General features: G+C 32.4%; 3 protein-coding genes across 3 annotated transcripts; 1 reads left to right on the top strand and 2 right to left on the bottom strand.

The window, feature by feature from the left end:
* Positions 1-1,859: 1,859 nt before the first annotated feature.
* Positions 1,860-4,663, bottom strand: LOC108218539 (rust resistance kinase Lr10). Its single transcript, XM_017391523.2, has 3 exons — positions 3,584-4,663; positions 3,361-3,390; positions 1,860-3,187 (listed from the first exon to the last, which is right to left on the bottom strand). Exons 1-3 carry the CDS (start codon positions 4,524-4,526, stop codon positions 2,079-2,081), a joined length of 2,082 nt encoding a protein of 693 aa, XP_017247012.1. The 5' UTR covers positions 4,527-4,663; the 3' UTR covers positions 1,860-2,078.
* Positions 4,664-14,820: 10,157 nt separating this feature from the next.
* LOC108218543 (rust resistance kinase Lr10) lies at positions 14,821-18,250 on the top strand. Its single transcript, XM_017391528.2, has 4 exons — positions 14,821-15,655; positions 16,126-16,167; positions 16,363-16,392; positions 16,989-18,250. The coding sequence occupies exons 1-4, from the start codon at positions 14,866-14,868 to the stop codon at positions 18,107-18,109; spliced, it is 1,983 nt and encodes a 660-aa protein (XP_017247017.2). The 5' UTR covers positions 14,821-14,865; the 3' UTR covers positions 18,110-18,250.
* A 150-nt stretch (positions 18,251-18,400) lies between these two features.
* On the bottom strand, positions 18,401-21,936 carry LOC108218542 (rust resistance kinase Lr10). Its single transcript, XM_017391527.2, has 3 exons — positions 20,916-21,936; positions 20,071-20,100; positions 18,401-19,562 (listed from the first exon to the last, which is right to left on the bottom strand). The coding sequence occupies exons 1-3, from the start codon at positions 21,871-21,873 to the stop codon at positions 18,451-18,453; spliced, it is 2,100 nt and encodes a 699-aa protein (XP_017247016.2). The 5' UTR covers positions 21,874-21,936; the 3' UTR covers positions 18,401-18,450.
* Positions 21,937-24,126: the final 2,190 nt, after the last annotated feature.

Here is a 24,126-nt window from a genome sequence, read left to right as displayed (position 1 = left end):
CAGTTATGGTTTGACCTCCTAAAGCTTTTTGTTTCTGATCTGCTCTGTGTTATAAAAGCTGAACACATGAAAACCATATCCCAAGAATGCAATGCATACAAAAGAATCTACCATTTGCAGCTTAAAGGTTCAAATATTGAGGACTCCTTTTGTCTATGCTTTTGGGCAAACCCTAATGCAGCAAACAAACGCACAACTCATAACTGATTCATGTAAAACTGACCATTTCTCATTCCTTTCTCTGGCCTGCCCCTAGCAGATCAGGTGTAGTCAATCCTTCTTCTTGTGTTGACTCTACAAGTCTCTTTTTTGAACTGAAAGAACAGAAGAGTAGCTACTACTGCTTTTTGATTTACCCTTCATCAATCCATGCATGGATCTCTGTGGTGAAAGAAAATGTTACTCTATACTTGCAAAGTGGTACAGTCTGGATGGTTTGTTGCCCAAGGTGAATGCCAGAAGTGGTACATAATAATTTAAATGCCTTTTCTTTTCATGTGTTCTGCTGTATCATTTCTTCATATTACATATATCTGTATATTAATCTGCATGGGAAACATATGAGTAAGTTACCCGAAAAAGGAAAGACAAATTCCAGATCCTAATGGATATGTTACATGAATATTTGCTGTATATGATCATAGTGTAAAATGACAGAAGAATATAGGGAGAGTTTCAAATTCACTTTGGTCTTTGTTTGTCTAGTCTTATTGCTCTTGCTGTCTTGCAATAAAAAGGAACTATTTAAATCCCTTCATCAGATGAAATAAATGAAACAGCATACTGGTAGGAGTTCTTGACTTGTAGCTGAAACATATCTGGAAATGAAAATTCCTCCATCATTTACAATCTTTAATAAACTTGTGGTCTGCCAAGAAATTGTCAAAAGTATTTATATTTAACTGTTTTTACGAAGGAAAATGCTGATGGCCAAGCAAAGATCCAAATTACATGCATTATAATTGAGTAATGCTGCAAATTCAAATATGTCCCCAATTTTTTCCCAAATGAGGGGATAGATAACAAAGTTTAAATAAATGATTTTACATATATAAAGAGTTTCATTAAAATTAATAATATCATAATTATTTGGGTGAAACCAATTATATATTACCGACTAGATTTGAGAAATAAATATGGAACAATTTTTGGTTATTAAGACTGAGGTCTCTCTCTTGGGCGGGGAATCAACATAAAAAATATTTTGGAATTGAATTGAACTGTGGAATATTATTATTTGATGGAGTTGATATTTAATTTATTAGTGCACTTGCCTAAAAAACAAGTTTAAGAACATTGACCATTGCAATGAAATTGTTTTGTCTGGTATTGAAATATTTTTATCATTGACCATCAACTTCTATGGACCATCAATTAGCTGGACCTGCTGCCTCGTTATTCTTTGGTGGGCTACTAGGTAATTTAATCCTTGGGCCAGGTGATTGTTACACTGTCTGGCATGGTTGATTGTTACATATACTCCGTAGCCATTTAGCCCTGCCTCTGTATAAAGGACAAGTTTTGTTATTTTAAACTGTGTTTAGATATAGAAAAATTAGTTTCAAGTTATTGTAATTAAACTTAATTATTATGTCTTCATCACTGATATGAATCCATGAAAATAATTGGAAAAACATAAAATTTTAATATAACACTCAAAATATTTTAATTACAATAATGACCAATTTATGATATGTCAATCTCTCACAACGCCTTAATCCAATTTCTTTTTCCAACTGGGAGCCAAGATTTCATGTTTTAAATTTTAAATTACGAGATCCTTGGTAAAACTTACCTTTCTAAAAAGGATTATAGCATTTCACACCGCTAAGCATTGAAAACAGTAGACCATTCAAATGTAATTCTAATGCTTGAAAATTATATATATATACTGCCTATATATATAAAATAATATGAATTATACATGATTTGCTCTTTATTTTGATTTACACAAACTACACACATATATTCAAAAATTACATTACAGAATTGAAGTCATAACAGTAATGGCGAAAGTCCCTGCCAATTGCACTCCTCTTTTGGTTTATTAGTCACAGGCTCATAGGCAATTTAATGTGTCACTCTGCTTCAGAAATGACATGGAGCCTTTCACCAAACAATGATTTTGCATGTGTGGCATTTCCTGAAGCAGGGGTGCTAAAAGGATTTGGTGGCATGGCAGGACATTCATCAGCGTCTAACATCTGAATCACAACCTTCATCGATGGCCGATCTATCGGATGCCACCCAATGCACCAAAGTCCGACAATCGTTAACTTCCTTGCTATCTTACTGTCATCTTCATTTTCCATTTGGATCACCAACTCTTCATTTTTCTCAAGCCTATGAAAAATCCATTCGGGAAAGTATACATCACTGGCGTTCTGTTCTGTGGTCATATCATTGGTTTTTCCTCCAACCATTTCAAGTAACAACATTCCAAAACTGTAAACATCTGATTTGGATGAAACTTTTCCGAAATTCCTTGAAAACACTTCTGGTGCAATGTAGCCAATAGTCCCCCGAGCCGCAGTCATGGACACCATGCTCTGTCCTTTGTTACACAACTTAGCCAATCCAAAATCCGCGATTTTGGGATTGAAATTCTTGTCCAATAAAATGTTGTTCGGTTTAATATCAAAGTGGAGGATCTGTTGTGCGCATCCATAGTGAAGATACTCCATCCCCTTGGCTATACCTCGAGCAATTTTTTGCATTTTCTTCCAACCTATGAAATTCTGTGGTTTCTCTCTTCTGTAAACGAACTTTTCTAGTGAATGATTAGGTTGAAACTCATAAACTAGAGCTCGATTACATCCATCAGCACAATACCCGAGCAGTCGAACCACATTGACATGGTGAATTTTACCTATAGTACCAACCTCGTTGACGAAGTCGTCACCATTTGCTTTGGAATCAATATGAAGAACCTTCACAGCGACTGGAATATCAGTTGAAATGTGTCCCTTGAATACGGATCCATAACCTCCTTGGCCTAATTTATGCCTGAACATATTTGTGATCCTTTTGATGTCACGATAGGAGTATCTTGTTGGCTTGAGCGCTTTATAGTTCTCCATAAACATTTTAATCTTCAACTCATCCTCCTCCTTTTGTTTATTTAATCGGATAAAGTGATACCAGACGATAAGGCCAAGTACAACCAAGAAGATGCATGGCAATAAAACTGCAAACACATTCGAGAAAAGATTAGATAAAACCAGAAACACATCAAACTCTAAGAAACCCAAACCACTTAAAAAAAGATTGTGCATAAAATGAGAAATTAACTGTAAAATTCTTAAAATACCAAAAATTGCAACTCTGATTAATTATTATACTTAAACGGTCAACACTCACCAGCTACAAGTAGTTTGGCAATTGCACGACCTGCAAAATGTGCAAGTTTGAATTGTGAGTCACTAACGTTTTTGAATAACAGATATGATTGATCAAGTAAACGTCAAGACACCAAGCAATATGAAAATTCATCAAGTTTCTGGGAGAAAAAAAAAAGATATTTGAGAAATTGTACATTTACTTCATTAAGAATCAATGAAAACACAAAGAATTAGACTAGTACCTGAATCTCCGGTGGATGGTTGGAAGTATGGAAAATCTGTGTCACTATTACTCTTAACATAATTACAACTCTCTCGCGCAGCTTCACATTTTCTACCACCTACATTCTTGGACCAACTCAATGATTCCCGTGCGTAAAATGGGGAGGCACAGAACTGTGAAGATTGGTCGAGCTTAGTTGAAATATCGTACATCTTAGTGCAAGATCGTATATTGTCCAACACATCGATTGTAGGAGAAGCTGAAGAATAAGCATAAACCTTGAAATCTTTGGTGCTGAGGGAATTGACGATGATTGTAGGATATTCATAATTCTTGATGAGTGGTGATGAAGAGGAACAATTGAAAAAAGTGTAATAGGTGTAGCTGCTATAACCATAATTACATCCAAAGGGGTCTTTGTCGAAAAGCTGATAATCTCTAGCATATCTAGCATATATACAAGCGTAAGTTCGGTAACAAATATATGAATCATCATAAGTATATGTACTGAAAGGAAGATGGTAGGAAGTAGATGAGGAATTAGCTAATACTACTGAACTTGGTATTACATCTACAAGAAATGGGGTATCCATAACTAAAACTCGGAGTCTATAATTGATGACACTAACAACTGCCTTGTACTTAAAAGAGAGATGGAGTCCCTGAATTGATGTGTTCACTGTGTGTTGATACTCCACTAAGGTTAAGTCCTTGCGTGATTGATATTCTCCTCTTCTGCGAGGATCGCCACCGCAAAGAAGTTGAAATTCAGGCAAGTAGGCACAATCATCTGCAGGATGAGGAGCGCTGTTATTTTGTTTGAGCCAGAACGGAAAGTGAATTCCCGGGCCTCCATCGCTGCACCGACTCACACTGCAATTCTTCTTCTTCCCTGCACCTTCAACTGTCGTCAACAATATGACTACTGCTACCACCACCATAAGCAACTTCATTTTTTCCATGCTTTCTGCATTTGCTTCATGGGATTTACTTGATATATTTAACAGGCTTATCCGTCTGACGCGGCCGGTGACTTTTCTTAGCTTTCTTTTATTTGGACCAGAAAAAGGGCAGTCCGTTTTAGAGCATCTCCAATGGGATGCTAACTAAAGTTGGTTAAAATGACACATCATTAAAAGTACTACTTATTTTATCTTCTCTCTTTTTATTTGTACTTTTAGCAACTCTTACACAAAAATTTGCTCCAATGATTGGCAACCAAAGTTGCCACATAATTGTACAATATAGTCTTTTTTATATAAACCAAACAAAATACATTTAATTAATTTATGCTAATATAATTAATTTTAAAATTCAATAAATACTAGAGTCAAATATGATCTTTAAATTTTGACCAAATATGCTCCACTAAATCCGCTTGTGTACATCACATTCATATATATATATATATATATATATATATATATATATATATATATATATATATATATATATATATATATATATATATATATAAGAGAGGTGGGTTCTATGGGGTACTAGTAAAATAGAGTATTTGGAGTCCCTAAGCATAGCCATTGGATCATATTACATCCTGCGGTGGAGATTAAAAGCTGAGAAACACTTTTTCATTAATTTTTAAAAAACTAAAAACCGCACATTTTTTTGTTGAGCGCGTGAATGTGTACTGCATCATACCCGTCTTGAGCGCTCGGAGACTAATCCCACATTCTACTCGAGTTTGATCCCGCATACCACTCCACTAAAATAGCGGTTAGAAGCATTTTAGGATTCGCAACAACCCGTTCTGCTGATTTTTGAATTTGTGTAGACTTAAGGGCGAAAAGGTTCATCGGAGAGAGACCCACAATCGACCGACGATGAGTTCAGGTACGTAACCGCCTAATTGATCTAATTGGACTCTATTAAAATTATTGTCTACTTGAGGGATTTTTGTACTTCTACTGTAATGCATGTCCTACAGTGCCCGTGGATGTTGTATCTATCCTCTAGTGCCAGTGGATGTTGTATCTATCCTCTGCTGTGTTGTGTCGTATATATGAAATTAGTGTCTAATTATTTTGTTTTCCGCTGTTTGGGATGGGTTTTTACAACGGGAAGTTGGTTTTCCCCTTTTATGTAGGTCGGAAATATAAGGTAATTTGTACTGCTATGGGCTGAATTTGCTAATTTTTTTACTTCTTCAATGAGATGGTTGTTTTCCTATTATGTTCTGCATTACCTATTGTTCTGCATAATAGAGTGTGTTTAATGTGTGTGGGTAAACTGTGTAACATTATTGTTTTGTTTTTTGTCCTACACTACCTGTATATGGTGTTCGAATTTGAGAGGAGGACATTATGTGTACTGCACAGTGGTGAACATAATTGTGCTGGAGACCTTAAAGTTGTGCTTTATGTTTCTAGTTGCAAAGCAGTCTGATGTAATGCATGACAAACCTTCTGCCTTAATTACTTCATGAAGTGTTGCAGAATGTGTGTAGTATTTGTGGGTACATGGTGCGATAATTTTTTTTTATTTTTTGTACTGCTATAAGTGTAGAGGGTGAATAAAGTACGGTTTGTGCAGAACACGTAGACTATAATGTGTGTTATACATTTTTGATCTGGTTGGGCGTATATGAGTTGTCTGTTTGTCTTATTATTTGCTAGAGGCCTTAAAGTTCTGCTATATGTGTTGGCTTGCAGAACACTCTGTTTTGTTGCATGACATAGCTTCAGACTTAACTAGTTGATGGGGAATTAAACTTTATGAATTTTGTTCCCTTTGATGTTGCGTAATGAATTTAAGAAATTGTTTTTGTAGGAAGAAGGAGAAGTATTAGGCTGATAGAAAGCCCGGAGTTGTACAATTAGCCAAAGAAGAACCCAACGTTTATAAATTTGGAAGAGGACGTGGATACTTGTGAGGAAGGGAAGGTAGTTAGGAAAAAGCAACGTGCACAAGTTATAGTGAGTACTCCAAGAGCCGTGTCGACAACAAGGCGTAATTTGGCAAGTCCTATGGGAAAGAAGGACGCTGGTAGTGCTATGGAGACCAGGTCTGTTGAGGGGGAGGACGAATTTGTGACGCCTCAAGAGAATTTTGGCAGCTCTGGGAAGAAAGCTGCGCAACTGGTTGAGGGTGATGGCATAAGGGCTAAGATCAGATCATGTAATGTCAGTAGATATTGCAACTATTTCTCAGAGCTAGTATTGTTTGTACTTGGCCTAGTAGAATTAATATAGCTGTGTCTATAGGGTTTGTTTTGTTAGGATGCCCATTTAGGTTTAATCTTGCACCTGTAAGAATTTCTCTTCCAGCACTTTACTTCTACATTATGTGCTTCGATATTTTAATCATGTTCTTTTGTAAGAGTGATATGTAAATTCACTTCACTTCAGTAATTCAAGATTGTGAAAGACAATCAATTATATGTCATATATGACTCAGAAGTGATTGATCTTTATTTATTGACTAATAAAATCTCTTGTCCTTGTTGTTGGATACAATTTTTTAATTTTTGTTTTAAATTTGCTTTCTGGCATTCTAGAGGGCGTTTTTAGACTCCCTGAACAAATGACATGGTCTCGTAGTAGGGCTCGTGGTTGATAATTTTTATAATTAACTGATATTGAACGAATTATTTCTTACTGGGTTATAGACTTATAGTAGATTAGTACTAGCATTAAAGGTGTTTATGCAAAGTTACTTTTGAACTATAATCAAGTTAAGTCCTTTGACACGATGCATGGCCTAGTTAACTCAAGTTTAGGGTGTTATTCAGATTTCCAGGTTTATCCAGTGATTTTGACTACATGCACATGAATATTATACAAGGTAATCAATTATACGACAAATGGCTGAGAGTGATAAGTCTTTACTTAATTCTACTTAATCCTTTTGTTCTTGTATAGTATTTTATAATAATTTTCTTAATTCTACTACTTTTTTTTTTTGAGATGTGGATGTTATAAACACTAATTTGTCTGTACACTGATTATAAAGCTGAGGGGCTTGTGTATTAATCTCATTTTCGATAAACCCACGTCTGAGTAGCATTTGAAAGAATAGAAGACGTCTAAAAGGATTTAAGATGGACCATCATCGTGGTACCACTTGAGAAATAGTTGCAATATCTACTGACATTACATCTTCAGCGGCAAATCTCACTGCTTCACCATTGCCGTCAGTTGAGAATGCAGGACTTTTTGGATTAGATATGACTTCAGTTTCATTTCAGAGCATTACTGAGAAAAGATGATTAAAAAATGATAAATAGCATGCAGGACAAAACCGACAACTGTACTCCTAGAAAAATGATTTAGTTGTAACTGCCTTGATCACGTACAGACCTGGGGACGCGCGTGATATACAAGAAAGATTGTTTAACTTTATTTTTAATGAAAATTAACTAATTTAATGACAGCCGTTGGATGCAGTTTGGATGGAAGGCCCAGATTAGGACTCCAGGACTCCAATCAAACATGGGATCCCAAATAACTTTTCTCTATATATATATATATATATATATATATATTATTTATAACTTAATTATTTATTCACCATATATTGATCATTTTATAACTTAATTTGAAAAATTAAATAAAACAAATATAAGTATAAAAAGATAAGGAACTATATGCTTTAGGGTGATATACACACTTCTTTCCATTTTAGGAGGGTGCCAAAAGTTGGCAACTTTACTTGGCACCCCTTCCTCTCCAATAGAGAGCCAACAAGAGTGCCATGCCATGTCATGCCACATGGCACTTTGGCACTCCTTTTGGCACCCCCATTGAAGTTGCTCTTATTGCATTATCAAATAAAGGAAATCTTTATCACTAACTAACTAATCTAATCTTATATAATATAATATTAAAAAATACTAATATAATAGAAAAGAATTGTGTTTTCAGTATACTTTCTCCGGTTGCATTGCTAGAGCGGGCTTCACGCAATCGATCGGATTCTATAGATATCCCTTCAACACAACATAACACAACATAGGTCATCTAAAGGATCTCGGAGACCCACCAAAGCACGAAAACCAGGATCTTTCAAAAAATGGATTCCTAGTGCATAACCGCATGGATAAGCTCACACTAACCCGTCAATTTGGGATCCAATTCGAGATTTTCCTTGGGAGGTATCGGGAAGGAATTGAAATGGAATAATATCGATTCATACAGAAGAAAAAGTTCTCTATTGATTCAAACACTGTACTATATTAATGACTTAAAATTAATATTTGTAGGATAAAAAAAATTTTATATTATAAAAATCTTGATGTAATACCATTACTAATATATAAAATTGCAAAATTGGACTATAATTCATGGTGAAAAAATGAAAATAAATTTCTACACGTAATTAACAATTTAAAGCACGACGAATCTTAATTTTATTTATGTTTTTATTTTTGAAAAGAAATCATGTTCTTACATTATCACCATCTTCCAATTTTTTGGATTGATTGTGCACAAAAACATCTAACTTAAATCCGTGAGATAGCGGTCTATAATTACCCTTACTTGTAACAACCTTTATTTTTTAATACTGTATAAACAGTCTTCACTTAAAAGTTGCTTGAACGGAGCAAACAGATAATGCATGAATAATATTTTCCTGTGTACAAAGTAAATTAAATAAAAATTAACAACAACAAACATGTTCGATGAACAAAACAAATATAATAAAAGAATAACCAACAAACATACATCACTAATAGTTAATTTATTGATATCATCCATTAATATCATGTCAAGACTATATTTTTCTCTCGTGTTTGGATTTGTCGACTCGCACATAACGGTCTATAACTACCTTTGCTTGCAACAACTTTTATTTTTTTTCTAATACCGTATAAACAGCCTTCACTTATCATTGTAGAAGAACGACACCACCGAGTTAGAAATTGAGCAAGAGAACTATCACCAGATAGAGGTAGAATTGTGGTATTCAGGGAGAGTAGGTTGTGTTTAGATATCCAAAACCCTACAACCTATAGGGGTATTTATAGGTGCAGAGAGACTTGTGTGCTACTCTTTCCCATATTTAAATAATCTAAAAAAAACTTTCAAAGCTGCTATATTCCATAAATAATCTGAAACAAAATCAGATTCTGAAACTTGCTTCTAATATATTCCAAACTAAAAAAGTAGTTCTAATTTTTGATATTTTTTCATCCGAAAATTTCAGAAAATTAGAAAAATAAAACGGAGCGATGTGAGAGGCGCCACCTACACGCCCCTCACTTCTCCTTTATATAATTTTTCTGTTAAAATGAAGTTAAAATTCCACCATTTCGATGTCATGAGTTGAGGATAGTCTCGCTATTGCATTCGAACACGTTCTTAAAATTATGCAGTCTTCATACACTGGCCTCGTTTGGTAGCCTGTAACCCAGCGTAGTAATCCAGACTTCCATGAAACTTGTCTCAGCTACAGTGTTTGGTTATATGATATTAAAATTAAACAATATAACCTAAACTTCCTGTAAAACGGTGTAACCTAGTTACATAGTTGAAACGTGATTACTCTCGGTTACACAGTTGTTTGCTTTTTATTACTTTTTATTAAAATATTATAATTTTACATATTTAGATATAACATGGTCAAATTACAAAATTTAAATTATAAAAAATATATTATATCAAAATTATTTACTTAATAATATAATATTTTTTATTTAGGATCTACTCATATTACATATATCAATTATTACAAATAATTTTTTTCCTTAATAATATTTACTATATTTTATTATATATGTGTGTTTTACATTAATAATTTATCCATCTTATAATATTTTTATTTATTTTTCATCTCAAATTTTGAAACTTAAATTTTATTATATATTTTATATATTTTTATTTAGATATTACTAATATTATATTAAATTATATTAATATATCATCTCATTCAAATAATCTTTTTATATTTTATAAATCTCATTTATTATATTACTCTAACATTCATATTATTTTATGTTTATAGTACACTCAAATCATTTTTATTTTATATATATATATCTATAAGGTGTTAATCTGATATTATCTAAATTGTCAAAATTTTATAGTTACATGATCTGTATAAAGTATCAACCAAACACTATATCTTTGAGTTTCACAGTAGACACACACGGTAACCTAGTTCCACGTAAGTTTGGGTTCCTGTGTAACCATAAATCCGCGGAAACAAACAAGGCCACTGTTATCTGCATAAGACTTTGTTGCACATCCACATGATCTGGAGAGCTGTTAACCACACTTGACCTGACTCTTACAACTGGGAACTTTCGACGAGATATTTCCACGGGAAGATACGTGACACCTTATACAACTTAATTACTGGTTTAGAAAATGTAATACATGGCATTGAGACTTGAGAGCGAGAGGGTTCTTTTTGTGCCAGATCATATTTAATTATGATATTTAAAAATCCGTGCATAATATTTCTTTTAATTGTTTTTTAATTATTGCGGGTACCATCCCAGCCCCTTTCATATAATTATAGCCAAAAGAGAACCTATGGATGTATATTGACCTCTAAAAAAAAATATGTACGAAGATTACCCCTCATTTATTATAAATTGATATATTTTATTTATAACAATATAAAATATTAATAACAAACTATTTTCAAATTATAACCAACAATATTGTCAATAAATTCGACAAATTTATTCAACAATTATAACTTAATCCATTGGAGATACTCTGCAAATTTTAGATAATATCTACGATTTAGCCACCCACCTAGTGAAGATGCTCTAATTACTTAACTGCGTTAACATTTGAATTTTATACCAGTTTCGACATATAATATAGTTGTGGAAAGCTTATATATATTTATTTATTATTATAATAACTAAAAGTTAAAGTGGAATATTATGTTTAATATTATACATAGATAAGAGGAAATATATAAACATTTGAATAAACATTTTTCTTAACTCTGTGATATGCACTACTCTAAATCAAATAGGAAATCATCATCTAATTCATAAATATATTTTTTCTTATAAATGAAGAAATTAAAAAACTTAAAAATAAATTTATAATTAGTTAGAAAATTGAAAAAAAATTAAAATTATCATTAATAATATAAATTAATATTAAAAAATATTTATAAATAGATGATAAAATATTTATTTTTTTTCATTTCCCATTTTGCAATATATATAAAATGATATTGTAAGATCTAAACTTCTACAAGAAAATACAATTAATCCGTAAATCATATATAATCAAACTTTAGTATATTATTGAGAAAAAAAATTATCACCGAAAATTTAATTTTTAATTATGTTCCCGTCAACTACTTCCTCCGTCCCAACAATTTATCTAAAAATGATTTGGACACAGAGGTTAAGATATATGCATAAAATAGTAGAAACGAGAAAGAAAAATAGGTGAAGTGGTGTGATTCATTAATTTTTAATGTATAAAATGGAAATACTGGAGTAAAAATAATGTAAAAAAATAATAATAAGAAATTAGTGACCCATTAACTATTTTTGATAAATTTTAAAAAAGAAAAAATCCAATGGGACACTCACAACAAATTCGTAAAGAAATGTTTAACAGGGTGAGAGTACTACTTCCATGTCCCATTCATTTGTATACGTTATTTTTTGACACGTATTTTAAGGTTCTTATAAAATATAATTTTATAATGTTTTTTTAATTTTTTTTCTTGAATAAAAATTTGATATTTAAACTTTTATTGAAAAAATAAATTTTTTAAAAAAAACATTAAGAAACTATTCTTTATAAGAGTCTCAAACAATGAACGTATAAGGGGCCATTTGAATAAGTTTAAAATAAGTGTTTCTTGCTTAAAATAGAAAAATGAATTAAAAATTAGAAATAAATTATAACTTATAAGTGATTAAAGTATTTCAAAAAAGCTAAAATTATGAAACAAAAGTGAGTGTTCTCAACTTTTAATAAATACGTACACCCAAAATACCTTTACTATCGAGTTAAAACTTAAAACCCCCGGTCCAGTGGTCCCCACCACCTGTTTAACTTTTGCCTCCGTCCACTGATTCGTCGACTGTCGTCTTCCTAATAATTGTGGAATTGTGGGGTTTAAACAATACTACTCCATACCGGAAAGTACATAACTTGGCAAAAATAAAAAAATATAATATACATGTAAAAAGGTTACGTAAGTAAGTTCCAAAAAAGAAAAGGTTACGTAAGCAGGATTTTTTAAAATTTTCTTTAAGCATCTCAAATTTCACCAAACCCTTTGTTAGAATTCAACAAATCACATTATAAACAAAAATTATAAATGATATGTAAAATTTTGTCCGCTCAACATTAGTCTTATCTAAGAATATAATCAAATGAATGTTGAACAATATTTGAACATAAAGACCTATAACAAAATTTCTGCGACTTATTATCATATTAAAATAATTTATTTATAATAATTTGAAATAACAATAAAATATCATTTTTAAAATAAAGTCAATGACCAGTACCAATTTCAACAAATTTTACAAAATATGTTACATGTACAATTTAGTTAAAAATTTTCAGCCAAAAATATCGAACACGCTCTTAGTTCAATCTGATTTTATCATCGGATTATTATGAAATATCTAAATATTAAGTTAAGTTATATCAATTTGTTTAAAAAATATGTTAACTATAGTAGGAGGGTGTTTTTGTGAACTTTCAAAGTAAATTTATAAGGGTAATGCTACATACTCTAAAATTTGTTTCGAAATCTTTTTCTAATAGCAGATATGTAGTAATTTTTAAGTAGGTGGTTGATGTGCTTACATGGATCTCATGTGAGAAAAAACCAATCATACAACACCACTTGAATTTGGGATAAAATTTGGAAACACCTTTAATCTAATTTATAAATCTGACAAGAGCAGGAAAATTATTCAAAAATTATTTGAAATCAATATGGTTTGAACAGGACGTTTCTCTGAACTTTCAAAGCAAATTTATGAACATTTTTCTTTTTACTTTTTATGAATTATATAATTATTGTATATTTTTATATTAACATACTTCAAAAATAAAAATTATAAATCAATGTATTGAAAGTTTGTGTTCTGCCTTGGGATAATATCATTACTCTTTCTCCTTTACTAAAAACTCGGAAATCTGAGGTGGTGTTTTTGAATGAGCTGACCTGTGGATCATGGGAGCAGGAACATGTTTCCTTGAATATTTTTGTGCTGGTTTCGACAAATCTACATATTCAGAGCATCTCCAACGCAAGTCGCCTGTTAGCTTTAAAGTCTATGTGTCAGCCCATAAACCTAATATTTTAAAAAAACATCACTCCAACGCAGACGTCTGTTAGCAATATTTTTAGATGCCGAGAATTAAGCACGCTACATTTGCTGAACCAAAGTCTGTCATCTATATCATATCCACGTCATTTTCTTTTAAAATTTAACTCAAAAAAAATTTAAACTTGCTCCAACCTATATGTCTATATTATATTATATATGTATTATAATATTATAATTCTATTATATATATTTGTATAACTTTTTAATTTTATAATTTAATCTAATGTATTGTTAAGTGTAAAAATATTTATAACAAATAAATAATATAATAAAAATAATATAATAAAACTAATATAATAACTTATATAGTTATTTAACGTTAATTATGAATTTTTAACAAAGAAAATTAGTAAATGTTTTACATGATACAAGTAATTTTTGTTACTTAGTTTTTTTAAGTTTTTATTATTATAATAGTATCAGTATATATGTTTTTATTAGTTATATTTTTTATTTTCATCTATATTAAATAAAAAATTAATTAACTTCTTATTTTAATTCTTTCAAACCCGTTTTATCAAAAGATAATTAGCTTAAAATCTATAGCACTAACTTTATTTCTTACCCTTCTAAATTTTATTTTATTTTTATTTAAAGCATATAACATTCTACCTAAATCATTTTTATAATATTTAAATCGAAATATTTAAGGTATTATTATTATTATTACAAGTATAGATGTATTATTTATTTTTTTTACAAATAATATTGTTATGTGAAAATGTTACTTTATTTTCAATCAATTTTTTTAAAATTATAATATAATAATATAAAAATGTTAAATATTATAATTGATCATTATCTATTAAAGATATTATTATTTTTTCAATAATATAGAATAAAAACTAAATAAATTATTTTATTGTATATTTATAATTAACATTTAAAATAATATTTTGAATATAGCTAATGGTTTTAGCTAATACCCATTGGAGCAAAACTCTTTACAGGCTCAAATTTTTTTTAGCTGATGATGTTTTTAGCTAACAGTTTCATCTTTAGCGTTGGAGATGCTCTCACTCCAGCTCATGCTATTAGTATCGTTCACTTTCTTCACGTTTTCAAGCAGCAGCAATAATGATCCTTCTTCTTGCGGTGATATCAGTAACATAAGCTGCCCTTTCTACTTGAAAGATGATCTTCTTCATAACTGTGGTCGTCATGGTCTACTCAGCCGCGAACTCCACTGCCAGGACAATCGGACCATGATATACGTGACTTCTTTTTACGATGATAACTTATACATGTACCAGGTTGCAGGCATCAATTACCAGAACCTGACACTGCGGCTCAGTCATACAAATCAAACTTCTTTTAGACATTTCGATGGGCTAGCTCAGAATAACACGCCGATAATATTTATGAATTGCCCTGCTCCTTTAACTTCAGAATCTGGGTATATTGATGCTACAACTTCTGATGCCTTTTCCAGTTGGGGTAATAATGACACAAAATCTTTTTCTGGCAAAAATTACTGTCCTAGTCAATACTCTTATGTTGTTGCTGGCCCTCTAAAATTGGGGGATGTAGTAGAGGGTTGTAAGGTACGCGATGCAGCTTGGGTGTCATTAGATTGGCGGTCCGATGTTACATATAGTTCTGATGATATTACTATAATCAGCAAGGCAGATAATGAAGACATCCGCAGTGAGGTGTTGGCTTATGGATTCGATGTTCCGTGGGGAAAAATCTTCTGCTACAAGTCATGTAGCCTCGACTATCATTGTGTTCGTCATTTTGAAAACAATGCTTACAGTTACAAGTGCCAGCCCTTCTCAGCGACTTTATCTTTACCAGAACGTAAGTGTGCACCCAATGATGAGCAGCAATTATCCTCCGTTATCATTTTTCTTGAGATCCATCCTCTATTCTTAGATCTTATCATTTATCTTATCGGATTTTCTGGTGTATGTTCATGGGCACATAATAACAACCTTTTTCTTTAGTTAAGTAGTGAATTTCTATTGGCTCCCATCTCATTAATAATGGTGGCCCACTACATGTACAAAAATCTCAGCCTATCAAAGTCTTCTATCTAACTAAAAAGTAGTAGTTAGTCTATGACCATGAACACATATTAGAAAGACCCTATTTTTGTTTATACCAACTCACTTGTTTTCCAATTTTGTTTGTAAGCTCCCAAGAATTCAGGATACTGAAAGTACTCTGTTATTTTTGAGAGCGATCTTCTACTTCTTATCTATAAAGTAATTTAATCTTGCTTCAAAGGATTTTGCAACTGATATTGTGTTTGTACATATATTTTGCAGGCCTGCTCAAAATCTTGAGAGACATTGCTGCATATTTTGTTGGTGAGTGTGTGTATTCAGTTTTCTTGTGGTTTACATTTGATATAAACCAGTTTATAAATAAACATATGTATAAATTTACTTAGCGCATCACTGAGAGTGTAACTAGTTCAAATTTATGCCTTTGTTGTGGACATGATGAAATATGATTGACGCCTTTATCTAACTCACTCTCTTTTTTTTTTGTTACCACCACAGACCGGATTCCATTTATACTTAAATTCACTGGTAAGTTTTCCCTCTCCCAACTCCTGTGGCTCATGCATTTATCTTCTAGAGTCGCAAAAAATTGATGATTCAGAATCTTACTAAGAAGTTTCAAGGATGCAAGTCCCTAACAATTAGGTTGCAGACCTCTACAAAATTTGCATATTGAAGTACTCTGTTTTCTGTCGATTATTAACTGCATGTTTCTAACTTTGGCTTGGAAGCCGGGGCTGTTCTAGGAAAAGGCATGGGAACACGTGCCCCTCCTAATTTTTCTTTTACAATTCTAAATTTTCCAAAATTATAGAAGTGACCCCACAATTTTAAATTATATATGTGTTTTTCGAAAATTTGCTTGGTGCCTCCCGAAGTTTGAATTCTAGATCCGCCCCTGCTTGGAAGACATATGTTAGTGACTCAGTTTTAGTGATTTTTAGATCAAGTTGGTTAGTTGATACTTCAACTCTGTGAGGAATCTATATTCTGTAACCATAACTTGTGCACCTATTTAATTTAACTTCAACTCTGTGCACCTAATTGATTTTCTTGTGCAAGTTCATCCTAGTGGAATTCCTTCTATTAAGGACCTCATTCATTACTTTTGTATGCAAATATAGGCAAGTTTATTGGTATAAGAGCTTTGTGTGGAATCCCATTTCTCCTAGCATTGTTACTCTTCAAGATGAGGAGAAGGCATTGGTCAATATATGACAGCATTGAGGATTTCTTACAAGGTCAGAAAAACATTCTCATGCCCATAAGATACGATTTCTCTGATATAAAAAAGATAACTAATGGCTTCAAAGACAAATTGGGCGAAGGAGGATTCGGTACTGTGTATAAAGGAAAGCTGCGTAGTGGCCTAGTTGTTGCTGTCAAGATTATGGGCAAGTCGAAGGCTACAGGGCAAGAATTCATTAATGAAGTTGCTACAATCGGAAGGATTCATCATGTAAATGTCGTGCAAATGATTGGTTTTTGTTTTGAGGGTTCAAAACGTGCTTTAGTCTTTGAGTTCATGCCTAATGGATCTCTTGAGAAGTACATTTTCCCTCGTGATGGTGAGGAGGAGCATATCTCCTTGAGTTGTGAAAAAATGTATGAGATTTCTTCCAAAGTGGCTGCTGGAATTGACTATTTACACCGAGGATGTGATATGCGAATCTTGCATTTTGATATTAAGCCTCACAACATTCTCCTAGACGAGGACTTTAATCCGAAAATTTCTGATTTTGGGCTTGCAAAGTTGTATGCTACGGATGATAGTATCGTCAACCTGACTGCAGCAAGGGGCACGATAGGTTACATGGCCCCTGAGCTGTTCTACAAAAACATTGGAGGTATTTCTTATAAAGCAGACGTCTATAGTTTTGGAATGTTGCTCATGGAAATGGCGGGGCGAAGGAGAAATATAAGCCCATTGGTGGAGCAATTGAGCCAGATCTATTTTCCCTCTTGGATTTATGATCAAATAAAAGAAGGGAAGGGGATTGAAATGGAAGATGCTACTACAGAAGAGAGCAAGTTGTTAAAGAAGATGATAATAGTGGCATTGTGGTGTATACAACTGAAGCCTGGTGATCGTCCCTCAATGAACAAAGTCATTGAAATGCTTGAAGGAGACGTCGAGCTATTGGTCATACCACCCAAGCCATTTTTAAGTCCACAAGAAGAGAATCAAGAAGCAGAGATTCAAGTAGAGGATGAAGAAGCAGCAACTCCACTACTCCAGAGTTGACAGAACCGGCCGAAGAAATAGTCAAAGGCTACTGAAAGGACAACAGAAAGATTCTAGTGCTTGTCTCTGTATTAGTAACTTAATATGATCACATCGCTGTAATGTGTAGCTAAAGTTTTTATCTATCTGTTTTATTTGGTAGCAATTTCTTGATGTTGTGTATGCTTAATATATTGTGATGCGGTGAATAATATTTACCCTCTTAACAAGGATGATAGCATTTCACATGAGTAAGCAACCGAAAACACTAGAAACGATTCAAATGTAATTTTGATGCTTGAAAAGTTCATATGAAAATAAATTTAACTTTTATTTTGGTGGGAAAAAGTAAACGTCAATTGTCACTCTGTTTCAGAAATGACTTGGAGCCTTTCACCAAACAATGATTTTGCATGTGTGGCATTTCCTGAAGTGGGGGTACTAAAAGGATTTGGTGGCATGGCAGGACATTCATCAGCCTCTAACATCTGAATCACAACCTTCATTGATGGCCGGTCTATCGGATGCCATCCAATGCACCAAAGTCCGACAATCGTTAACTTCCTTGCTATCTTACTGTCATCTTCATTTTCGATTTGGATCACCAACTCCTCATTTTTCTCAAGCCTACGAAAAATCCATTCGGGAAAGTATACATCACTCGCGTTCTGTTCTGTGGTCATATCATTGGTTTTTCCTCCAACCATTTCAAGTAACAACATTCCAAAACTGTAAACATCTGATTTGGATGAAACTTTACCGAAATTCCTTGAAAACACTTCGGGTGCAATGTAGCCAATAGTCCCCCTAGCCGCAGTCATGGACACCATGCTCTGTCCTTTGTTACACAACTTTGCCAATCCAAAATCTGCGATTTTGGGATTAAAGTTCTTGTCCAATAAAATGTTGTTAGGTTTAATATCAAAGTGGAGAATCTGTTGTGCGCATCCATGGTGAAGATATTCCATCCCCTTGGCTATACCTCGAGCAATTTTTTGCATTTTCTTCCAACCTATGAAATTTTGTGGTTTACCTCTTCTATAAACGAACTTTTCTAGTGAATGATTAGGTTGAAACTCATAAACTAGAGCTCGATGACATCCATCAGCACAATACCCGAGCAGTCGAACCACATTGATATGGTGAATTTTACCTATAGTACCAACCTCGTTGATGAAGTCATCACCATTAGCTCTGGAATCAATATGAAGAACCTTCACCGCGACTGGAATATCAGCTGAAATCTGTCCCTTGAATACAGATCCATAACCTCCTTGGCCTAATTTATGCTTGAACATATTTGTGATCTTTTTGATGTCACTATAGGAGTATCTTGTTGGCTTGAGCGCTTTATAGTTCTCCATAAACATTTTAATCTTCAACTCCTCCTCCTCCTCCCTTTGTTTATTTAATCGGATAAAGTTATACCAGAAGATAAGGCCAAGTACAACCAAGAAGATGCATGGCAATAAAACTGCAAACACATTCGATAAAAGATCAGGTAAAACCGGAAACACATCCAACTCTAATAAGGGTCCAGGTCCCTACCATACATATGCCAACGACCCCTTAACCAATAGTCAGTTTTCTGGCCGTTGGATGAATAGTCAGGATCATAACCTACGTCCAGCGCTTTTTAACAGTTGGACGGGATCTTTTTTCCCATCCGGCAAAACACCGGACATATTAAACTTTTATTTTAATCTTGACTGCTGGATATTCATCCAACGGTGAGAAAGCTGAATGTTGGTTTCCCTGGCATATGTATGCCATGGATCCTGGACTTCTCTAAGAAACCCAAATCACTTAAAAAAGATTGTGCATGGACACTTAGGTGACCAGCTCTGTCAAATAAAATGAGAAATTAACTGTCAAATAAAATGAGAAATTAACTGTCAAATTCTTAAAATACGAGAAATTGCAACTAGCTCACTTAGGTGACCAGCTCTAAGAAATTATTATACTTAACGGTCAACACTCACCAGCTATAAGTAGTTTGGCAATTGCACGACCTGCAAAATGTGTAAGTTTGAATTGTGAGTCACTAACATTTTTGAATAACAGATATGATTGATCAAGCAAACTTCAAGACACCAAGTAATATGAAAATTCTTCATATTCTATATCTGAATACGTTACACCTGGTTTGAAATACAGTGGTTTGAGTTTTGATATTTGACACGTTTTTCTAAATTGTTCGAGCGGATGCTTAAAATCATTATTTTCAAAAAAAAATTTCTTAATAAAAAAATATGTGATCAATATTATAATTTAGAAAAAGAAAATTATAATTGGTTATGCGGTTAGAAGTTAGAACACCTAAATTGTGTGTTAAAATAAATAAGCGACCTATGTTTAAAAATGGAGGGGGTACTTTTTGCATGTATTTTTTATAATTTTGACCACACTTAAAAATATATTTTTAACAATCTTTTATGAATAAAAATATTAATGTCATATTTTTTTTACAAATAAGAAATTAGAAATATACTCACTCTGCCCCGTAATAAGAATCGCTTTGACGTTTTACACGTAATTTGAGGTGTAAAAAAACATATTTATATATATAATTTTTCAAATTATCGTTTTATGAACAAGAATTTAACATCTAAAATTTTATTAAGAAAAAAAAATTTGAAAAATAATATGCTCCATGTTTTTTTACCCCCTCAAATAATCACGTGTGTAAAAGGTCATACTCTTATTTTGGGACGGAGGGTAATATTGTTAACTAGTATGCGGTTAAGATTCTTGGAAAGTCGAAGAGAGTGACAAATCGATGGACAATTAGTTTGATAAGAAGCAATGAAATCACATAGAATAGTACCTGAATCTCTCGTGGATGGTTGGGGTTGCGGAACATCTGCGTAACTCTTTCTGGGACTCCCTCGATCTCTTTCATCATAAGTCTTACAACTCTGTCGCTCAGCTTCACATTTTCCGCCACCTACTTTCGTGGACCAACTCAATAGTGGATACTCTCGGTAACGTACTAGGGTGTCGAATTCACAGGACTGTGAAGATTGGTTGAGCTTAGTTGAAATATCGAACATCTTAGTGCAAGATCTTACTTGGTCCAGCATATCTATTGCAGCGATGTGGGAAGAATATGCATAAACCTTGAAAGCTCTGGTGCTGAGGGAATTGATGACCTTATTTCCATTATGCTCGTTGACTGGTGAAGAAGAGGAACAATTGAAAAATGTGTAGCTGTTATGACAATTATAACTAATAAAGGGGTCATCATTGAAGAGCTCATAGCCATCATTTCTACAACCCAAACTTAGGTAACAAAAAGATAAAGAATCAGAAGTATATGTTTTGAGAGGAAGATGGTGGAAAGCAGATGAGGAATTAGCTAACACCGAACTTGGTACTATATCAATGAGAATAGGGGTATCTATAAATAAAACTTGGGAGCTATGGATGATCCACGTAACAACTGCCTTGTACTTGAAAGAGAGATCGAGTCCCTGGATTGATGTGTGCACTATGTGATGAAAATCCAATAAGGTTTCCTCCTTGCTTGATTGATCTTCTCCTCTTCTGGCGGGACTGGCACCGCAAGAAAGCTGGAAGTCAGGCAGGTGGGCACAGTCATCTGCCGGCTGAGAAGTACTGCTTTTGGGTTTTTGCCAAAACGGAAAATGAATATCCGGCCAGTCTCTACCTGGGCATCGACTCACACTACAATTTTTTTCTGCACCTGCAACTATTGTCAACAACATCAATACTAACACGACCATTTTCCAGTAACACGTATTAAACAGCAAGGACTTGCACATCTTATCTATGCTTTCTGTATTTGCTGCATGAGAATTGCTGTCAATACTGTTATACTCAAAAGGGTGTTTCTAGTCGTGACATGACCACACACTGACACTACTTTTTGATTAGGTGGGGATTTTTTATTTGTCTACTCCTCGGTCCCAAAATAATTGTCTTTTTTAGGTAATTTGATGTGGAAAAAAACCATACTTCTATATATTATTTTTCAAATTTTTTTTTCCTGAATAAAAGTTTAATAACTATATTTTTATTCAAAAAAATAAAATTTGGAAAATAATGTGTAGAAGTATGTTTTTATTGCACCTTAAATGACGTGCATGAAGTCAAAACGACACTTATTTTGGGACAGAGTAAATTTTTTTGCATGCACGAGGACATCATTATTTTTATTTTTTTTTGCCACACGAGGACATCATTATTAATAGGATGAGAAACAATAAAAATCCACCACCTAGCTAAAGTGGTGGTTAGTGTGCACATACTAGAAAATCCGATACTCAAAACATCTCAACCTCCTGAATTAGATACTGTAACCTTGTTGATTTTCACCAAACAATTTAAAAATGCATTTGACAGCATAGTTATATAATTTAATTCTAAGACCTTTTCCTTGCAAATAAAAATTATTGTATGACATTTTTATTTTAGAAAAATCACGAATATAAACGGTCAATATATTTCCTGTCCAAAGACACTGGCTCATTTGGAGGGAGTATTATGTAATATAACCTCTTTAGAGAACAAGTTATATCTTGTAGCAAAAAAAATTAATCAGTTTCAGTAAATTATTATATTAATTACCGAAATTTATTTATTCGTATTGATCATTACGTGGAGACGAAACTTCGCGCTTATTATTTTATAATATATTACACATTTACACCCTTCATTTTTGTAATTTTAAAGTTAAATCGACTTAAAATTGATTAATAAGTAAAATTATATTTTTCATATAAATTTATTTTGTTATAGATCATAAATAAGAAATTATTTAAAAGTAACGTTATTTTTATTAATAGAAAAATCTCTAAAAACAATGTTATATTGAATAATCTATCTTTACAAATAAGTAATATTATATTATATATGTGATTGTTTACGTTATTTAATATAAAATTAATTTAAAAACAAATATTAAATTATAAATTGTAAAAGAAAACTAGATATTTAAATAATTTTTATACAAAAGTTAAAGATTTTAAGATCATTTAATCAAATTCTCTCAAAAAAAAAAGATCATTTAATCAAATTAATTACTATATAGTGTATTACTATCAAACTTGTGCCCATAAAATTTGAGGTTGTGTACTAATGCTCCAGCACGTGTTAATTAAAGCTGAGCACAGTTTGATTTAGGTGGTTTTTCTGTCCAAATTGAACCAAATCGAATTTTTCAGTTTCAAAAATTTGCAAACTGTATCCAAATCGAACCAACTTTTAACGGATTGGTTCCGTTTGATACCAAAATATTAAAATAAAAAATTGTTCACACTTGTTAAATTATAATAATTCTAGGTGCTTTTTTTTTAATCACTTAACAAAATACTTAATAAAAGATAAATGTGAAACTTGTATAATCTTCGATATAAAAATTTTAGGTGCTACTCTTATATGTTGTTATGAAAACAAATAAATCATTTTATTTTAAAAACTAAACAAAATGTTTTATTTAAAAGTATAAAAAAGAAAAGGTTGATCATTAATGAAGAGTAGATAAAATAAGGATGAAGAAAAAAAGGGAAGAATAATTTCGAAAGTAATAAATATTTATAATATTGATCAACACAAGTATCTAAATTAAATTTATAAAAATATTAATTATATAACATATTTGCCAATAGTTCGGTTCGGTTTTTTTTTTGTCAGTTTGAAGGCCGAAATCAAAGGTTTTCTAACTACCAAAACCAAACCAAACCGTTAGAAAATCGAAATATTTGATTTGAACGATTTGGATTGGCCGGTTTGGACCAGTTTCGAATAATTATGCTTAGGGTCTATTTGAGAGTGCTGTTAAAAGTTGCTGTGCGGTAAGGAAAAGTGCCGGTAAAAAAGTGCTGTTGTGAAAATCAGATAACTGTTTGGTAATTTTTTTGATATTTACTTATTTTGAGTTATAATATTAAAAGATAATTTTTTTTGACGAGGTTTGATAGTGAAATTTGTAACAGTTTCTTGCAAAATCTGAAAACAGCTTTTTTCAAAAATCTGAGAGGAACTGCTTTTTCCAAAAACAGATTTTCAGCTAAAAA

This window comes from Daucus carota, chromosome 4 (genome assembly GCF_001625215.2).
Source record: "Daucus carota subsp. sativus chromosome 4, DH1 v3.0, whole genome shotgun sequence".
Taxonomy (NCBI): domain Eukaryota; kingdom Viridiplantae; phylum Streptophyta; class Magnoliopsida; order Apiales; family Apiaceae; genus Daucus; species Daucus carota.
This window is presented reverse-complemented; position numbering and strand designations above follow the sequence as displayed.